The sequence below is a fragment of the Paraphaeosphaeria sporulosa genome (assembly GCF_001642045.1).
Source record: "Paraphaeosphaeria sporulosa strain AP3s5-JAC2a unplaced genomic scaffold CC84scaffold_11, whole genome shotgun sequence".
Classification (NCBI taxonomy): Eukaryota; Fungi; Ascomycota; class Dothideomycetes; order Pleosporales; family Didymosphaeriaceae; genus Paraphaeosphaeria; species Paraphaeosphaeria sporulosa.
The window spans coordinates 665,039-671,944 of record NW_017253370.1 but is presented as its reverse complement, the minus strand read 5'-3'; the positions used below and the strand labels follow the sequence as shown (position 1 = coordinate 671,944).

Below are 6,906 nucleotides of genomic sequence, written 5' to 3'. Positions count from 1 at the left end.
CCATGCTGGTCAGCGTGTCTGGATGCTCCTCCCCAAGCACCCTCGAGCTCGTCTCCATCACTTGCACAAACAGCTCTTCGGCCTCCTCATACCGTCCGTCACTATACAAAGCCAGGGCACATTTCCATAAAAGATCTAATCTCTCTTCGTCATCATTATCTGTGGGACTGTGCGATAGAGCATACTGGATATGTGGAAGCAGCCATCTCCACTTGCTTCTACTATTATGGTCATTGTTTGGGAACACCTAGAGTAGCTGTGTTATAGTGCGTTGAGTCCACTATTAGAACTGTCCCTACGCTTGGAGCCGTTTACGTAGAGCTTGATGCACTAGTCGATGAATATTAAGTGCAGACTCAGCAGGTCGCCTAGTGATGAGCGTATATCTATTAAGTACCTTAATAGCATCTTCCTTTACCTGCGGCGAGGCTGCCTCTAGAAGGTCAAGCGGGATATCCTTCCAGTTTACGCATGCAGCATGAAAAAGATAGTCTACAGCAAGCGCATTCTTACGAACGATCTAGTCTAGTGAGAGAAACAGTGTGGCAGCTATAGGATCTGCTATGCTAGATCTCTGTAGTCTTTCTGCAGACGAGTCGCTGCTATGGTCAATAGCGGCATCATTGTACGCGTCTAGCTGTGCTTGGTAATTCTGCACTATTATGCCGCTAGCGTTTATGCACGCTGCTGCTTGCGCGATCGCTAGAGGCAGATACAGTAGCTCCTCTAGCAAGTGCTTAGCTTCTTACTGCTCAGTGTTCAGAAGCGGCGTTGCCAAGCGGGTTTATAGCATCTTTAGCGCCGTGTCCAGTGTGAGCTCTTGCAACGCTATGATACACTGTGGAGCAAGCGCCTCAGCTATGCCACAATTTGTGGTTGTGAAGATGGCAGAGCATAGCTTAGATTACGACAGCTAGTCCACCAAATCTACCGCTTCTATTGTGGACAAGCCGCCAGATCGTAGAATAGTGTCCTCTGCGTTGTCAAAGATTAGTAAACACTATCGCGCACTTATCTCTACTACACAGCATTCTACAAGCTGCTTCATACTGGCCTAGTCATCATCCCACCCAGGAATACGGAGCTTCTGCGCAACACTTGCATATGACTGGTAGAGACTGTCTTTGTCGCTTACGTCCATCCAAAAGACTAAGCAGTTATCCATGTTCTGCCTTATTTTGTGTGCAACCTCGAGCGCGAGCTGCGACTTGCCTAATCCACCAGGTCCAACAATCGCTAGTGTAGTAGTGGTCTGTTCGTTGCTAAAGAGCTTTCCTTCCAGCTCGGCAAGCTGCGACTCTCGGCCTACGAAGCGAGGGTTTTGTAAGAACGGGATGATCGACGGTACATTAGCAACTACCACGACTTCTACCTGTAGTCTACTTCGTGCACTCTCTTGTCCTTCACCGTACGCGGTTCGCATGTAAACACCAAGAATCCCAAGCAGGCAGTATACAATATCTTCCTCTTCAGTTGTTCTGCGATTCTCGGCCCATCTCTCTCGCTCGGATGTAGTGAACTGGTCTAAGGGGTAATTGCGCAATGCCGCGAGCGGGATGCCAGTGATCTCGTGTATAAGCTGGTCGAGCGACGCCTTGTCGCCTATGGGCTGTCCTTCGCATGAGAAGAACTCGACTGACGGCGGCGCGATAAGCTCTTGGAGCGTCCACCCTCAAGTGAACCATAAACTTTTGCGGAACGATGCCTCCCAGTCACTCCGTTGGACTGGCTCTGTTGCAGTCGATACCGAGACGTCTGACAAGAAGACGTAGCATCGTATCGCGTTTTTGTACCATTGGAACATCGAGTTAATCGCCTTTGAGAGCTCGGAGAGATTCCATTTATTAATGCAGCATGTGTCGATCCAGAAGTACTGCAGCTCGTCCTGTGCCGCCTGTTTGGCGCAAAACTGGAGCTTTCGGTAGCCTTCTCCCCTCTCCTTGTAGACTCCGCTTGCTATGTGTTCGAGGAGGATTTCGGAGTCGCTCCATCTGTGCGATAGAATGGCGTATGGCGGGATCGTCTTGCCGCGAAAGTCTGTTGAGACGAGCCTTCCTAGCGCATCAAAGTGGAGAAGCCGCATGGCGTTTGCAGCTCGGGCTTGGTTGGAGGGGGGCGTGAACGACTTTTTTGTTAATTAAAGTAGGATCATACAGTCGCGACAGATTAAAGCAGGTAGAGGAAGCTTATGCTGCTGTGATGGCAGCCTGTCGAGGCAGTGCATGCGATCAGGATGAGCAGACGCTGGCCACATCATCATGTGTTCAGCTCAGAGTCGCAGGACACAGCCACAGTGCGCAGTGCGGTACGCAGATATCTTAGCACGCTACTGCAGGCTGCTGCATGCTAACAGTCGTTAAAGATGCACGTCCAGCCAGGTGCGATTTAACAATCTTGCCGTCCGCGCGGAGAAACTGCCGGGAAGCACGCTCCTCACTTTAAGTTGACCTACAACACTACAGTCTTATTCTTTGCCATCTCAGCTTGTTTTCCAGCCTACCGAGCTCTCCGCAGATATTTATTGCCGCGAACGAGCAGGGGGTGTTCAAGGAGAGTTGGTGGGCAGCATGGACAGAACAAGCAACAGCACGGTCAATAAAGCGCTTTTTGGCGTCGGAGGCCGATATGCTAAGAGGGTAAGAGCTACATAATGGATGCGCGTCGCACGTTTCTTGGGAGAAGCGTGCTGGGGACAATCCGAGTTGCCGGAAGAAAAGGTGTCCCGTTACACCATGCGTCCCGGCACGCTTGGACAGACGTGAGCCCTGCGTGCTGGAACAAGATCACGTGAACGGGTCATGGATTATTAGAGTAAAAGCTTGATGCCATCGACTAAGTCTATAGATAACCTGCGTACTCGAAACAGACTCCAAACTGGATAGTTTCCTAATGGCCCGTTGTCGACACAGCATTTATTGACATAATCTACAGCTATAGGAAGTTATAGCCGCATATCCTTAAAGTTATTGCATAACTCATCGTCTAAATTTACACGCTCTCCTTCCCATTGTTGCAAGACCAATATAGAAGATGTCAAGTCAGGATGATTTGCTCTAAGCACTTCTTGACGCCGTTGTACACACTCCTGCATCAGATCCATAGCCTCTGCATTCTTGGCAAGTGATTTCCATGTGAAAGCTAGGTTGTGCATGCCGGTCAGCGTGTCTGGATGGTCTGCTCCGAGCTTCGTCTTGCGAAGCTCCATCACCTGCACCCCTAGCTTCTCCGCTTCTTCCCATCGGCCTTGGTTCATGTATGTCAACGCTAGGTTGCCCATGCCTATCAGCGTGTCTGGATGGTCTGCTCCGAGCTTCGTCTTGCGAATCTCCATCACCTGCACGTCTAGCTTCTCCGCTTCCTCCCATCGGCCTTGGTTCCTGTATGTCGACGCTAGGTTGCTCATGCTGCTCAGCGTGTGTGGATGGTCTGCCCCGTGCTTCTTCTTGAGAGTCTCCATCACCTGCACCTCTAACTTCTCCGATTCCTCCCATCGGCCTTGGTCCCAGTATGTCAACGCTAGGTTGTTCACGCCGGTCAGCGTGTCTGGATGGTCTGCTCCGAGCTTCCTCTTGCGAATCTCCATCACCTGCACCTGTAGCTCTTCTGCTTCCTTCCAGCGGCCTTGATTCCAGTATGTCAACGCTAGGTTGTTCATGCCGGTCAGCGTGTGTGGATGGTCTGCTCCGAGCTTCGTCTTGCGAATCTCCATTACCTGCACCTCTAGCTTCTCCGCTTCTTCCCACCGTCCCGCAAGTGAGTAGGCGTTCGCCACCATCGCTATACCCCATATCGTGTCTTCGTGATCTCGCCCCAAGACCTTCTTTCGTGCCTTTAATGACTGTGTTGCTAGCACCTCTGCTTCACCTGCGTTTCCTTTGCACTCCGCATACCATGCTGCGCGATACAACAACGTAGCCCACTGCACCAGTGAAGATGCGCCTGCTGGCTTGTGGCCAGTCGCCGCCTTAGCATGCGCGAACAGCGCCTGGCACGCTATCCAGTTCTCATACTCTCCTGTGGGGAATACCATACAAAGCTTGTTGATAAACTGCTCTTTGTAGCGTCCTAATTTTCCGTTCGCAGCAAGCCACGTACGCATCGATAGTTGCACCAGTGCGTGCATCTCAAAAGTTTTGCCGTCAGTGCTAACAGAGATGAAGCTGAAGTTGCGTAGGGCTGTGACGTCTTCAAAAAATGTACCGTCTTCGGAGTCGTTGTCCTCAGAGTTGTTGTCCTCAGAGGCATCTGCAGAGTCGTTCCTAAGTTGATCTTCTACGTCGATCTCAAATTCGCCAAGCTGCTCCTCAACGTCGCAATCATTGCACTCAAACTGCACCCTCTTGTCGTGCCCATTGCGACCTGCCCTAGCCTCATCGAGTTTGCGATTGACTTTGCCCTCTTGATCCTCGGCTTGCGTCTGTAGTACATCCTTGGGAATCCCCTGGCGGTCGAAGAAGCTCATCAACGATAGCAGGTCTGCTGCTGACGGCCGTGTCTGCTGTATGTACTCGAACGAGATCTGCCACGTCGTGATGATCGAGTTCTTTGCCTCCCGATCGCGTCGCAGATGGTCTTTGTCGTAGCTGAGCAGGCTCGTCCGCTTGCGCTCGCTCTTCCTAAACTGATCCAGGTACTGCGCTACGGAGCACAGCGGTGCTCTCTGCGAGATATATGCAGCAGCTTGAACTAAGGCAAGCGGCATGTGTTCAAGTACTGTAGCGAGCTCGGTGAGCTCAGTAGCGTTACTACTAGTCGCTTGCACGCCAAGCTTCTTTGTGAGTAAAGTCCGCGCCTGCAGTGCATTCATTGGATTGAGCGCCATAATGTCGCGCTGTTCTACCAGCTGCAGAGCGGCTTCTTTATTCCGCGTTGTAATAAGAACACATCCATGTGCGCAGTAGGGAAGGTATTCCTGCAACGGCTTGGCTGCCATCTTCGAAGTAGTAGCTTGGGCGTCAAACAGAAAATCGGTATCATCGACATTATCTAACACAAGTAGCCACCGCTCATCAGTGTCGCACATCCAGTCGTGCACCAGCCTGAAAATGTTGACCTGTGAATCTCGTCGCCCTTCGATCTTGACACGGTTGGCGATATCGTGGAAGCTCTGCTCGAGCCGGGCGGTGCTGCTGGCATGCGCCCATAGTACCCACATCCCTGGCGATGCCTCATGCGTGCGGTAGCAATGCTCTATGGCAAGCTGCGACTTGCTATTCCCTTGTTAGACACCTTGTTAGACAAGGTGCGACTGCCGACCCAAAGAGCTGCTAGGAAACCTACCCCACACCTCCAACACCAACCAGCGCCACCCGGGCCGCTGGCGTAGAGCATCGTTCTTTCAGCTCGTCGAGCAGCGTACAGCGATCAACAAAGTCAGGATCACGACGAAAAGGGATCGTATGGGATGGGCGAGTTGTTTGGAGTCGTTCTGCAAAAGAGTCATCAGCTATCTCTAGCCACACATAGCTGTTGGTGCCCACTTACGCGTGTTGTAGCTGCCGCTGCTTGTCTGCTCAGTTTCTATTTCTTTTTGCTGTTCCTGAATCTCCTTTTTAAGCCGCCTCATTGCATGCTCTTCTCCTTCTCCACGTATCACTGGCAGGAACACCCCAAAAATGCCGAGCAAACAGTACGCTCGGTCTTCCTTCACACTCGTTGTGCGCGAAGTCACCCAGCTCATACGCTCCTCAACGCTGAACTTGGCAAGGTCTTGCCCTCTCAAAGCGCTGATAGGTATCCTAGTGATGTCGTGTATTTGGCGTTCTAGGGTTATCTTACTACCTAGACGCTTGCCCTCCCTAGAGAAGAATTCAACACTGCATGGTGCCATAAGCTCTTGTAACGTCCATCCACGTGTGAACCATCGGCTGCGGCGGAAGGCGTCTGCCCATATTATTGGAAATGCTGCGGGGTCGTGATCTTCTACGGAAACATCCGATAGGTATACATAACATTTAGATGAGCGCTGGTACCATCTAAACATGTAGTTAATCGCCGTATCTAACTCGCCGGTGTTGGTTTTGTCGATGCAGCAGGTGTCGACCCAGAAATACTGCAGCCTATCTGCCTCGGCTCGTTCACCACAGAAACGGATTTTCTCGAATCCCGTCTTGTCTCTGCCTGCACCAGCAATGAGCTCCTGATATGAGACTTCTTGGCCTTCCTCCCAGGTATGCGAAAGGATGGCGTACGGGGGCGGATCGTCATGGTCGAAGTGGGTCAGCTCGTAGGTGCCGCTTGGCAGGCGCTGGAGCAGACGCATCGCGGCAAACGCATGCTCTGTAGATGCGAGGGCCGTTGGCAAACGCTGGCTGCGGTGTAGGAGACGGATGCAAGTGCATGGCTGCTTTCGAATGATCAGGCTGAGCGCTTGGGGCTGTGAGCCAGCTCCGCATGACTGCAGCCTCGCGCTTCGATCCCCGCTTCGGCGATCTGGTCACGTGGTGTAACAAGAAACAGGGGCCTGATTGTCTTGGTGGCATGCGTGCCACTGGGGCTTTATAAGGGACCTTCGCGGCAAGGTATTACTGGCTTTGGCTTTTGGCCTGTCGTGAGGGCCGTTCATGGTCTCGATGCCACAGCGTGGAGCGAGGGGTCTTTTCGCGCTGTGCTCGAGTAGCATAGGATTCACGTACATTTGATGGAAGGCTCTGTGCCCGCGCAGGGCTGGCGGGCTTCACCGCTTACTGTAGGTTGGTGATGCTCGGAGAAGGACCGAGATCCTGCGCGTAGCCACTGATGTCCTTCCTAGACTACTCCGTACGGTAAGCTAGCGCATGGGGTTCCGAGACACCCGGGGATATGAGACACCGCGCAGAAATCCTTCACCCCTCAAAAAATCGCGATAATTGATTCAGCATAACTACAATTGCCACTCACTACACATAGATTGTAGGGTTTTGGCTG

The 6,906-nt window shown here is 52.1% G+C and overlaps 2 protein-coding genes across 2 annotated transcripts in view; both read right to left on the bottom strand.

Annotated features, from left to right (window-relative positions):
• CC84DRAFT_1190196 (TPR-like protein) overlaps window positions 1-2,478 on the bottom strand; it is a gene marked incomplete at both ends in the record, with an annotated part of 4,152 nt that extends 1,674 nt beyond the window's left edge. The window contains 5 exons of the mRNA XM_018181104.1: window positions 41-167; window positions 594-724; window positions 1,136-1,656; window positions 1,690-1,825; window positions 2,461-2,478. Coding sequence (XP_018031357.1) covers window positions 41-167; window positions 594-724; window positions 1,136-1,656; window positions 1,690-1,825; window positions 2,461-2,478 — 933 coding nt within the window. The remainder of the gene's footprint in view (window positions 1-40; window positions 168-593; window positions 725-1,135; window positions 1,657-1,689; window positions 1,826-2,460) is intronic.
• Window positions 2,479-2,931: 453 nt separating this feature from the next.
• On the bottom strand, window positions 2,932-6,699 carry CC84DRAFT_1209083 (uncharacterized protein; the record flags this gene model as incomplete). The annotated part of the gene is made up of 4 exons (XM_018182199.1): window positions 5,485-6,699; window positions 5,281-5,428; window positions 3,084-5,210; window positions 2,932-2,956 (listed from the first exon to the last, which is right to left on the bottom strand). Exons 1-4 carry the CDS (start codon window positions 6,260-6,262, stop codon window positions 2,932-2,934), a joined length of 3,078 nt encoding a protein of 1,025 aa, XP_018031356.1. The 5' UTR covers window positions 6,263-6,699.
• Window positions 6,700-6,906: the final 207 nt, after the last annotated feature.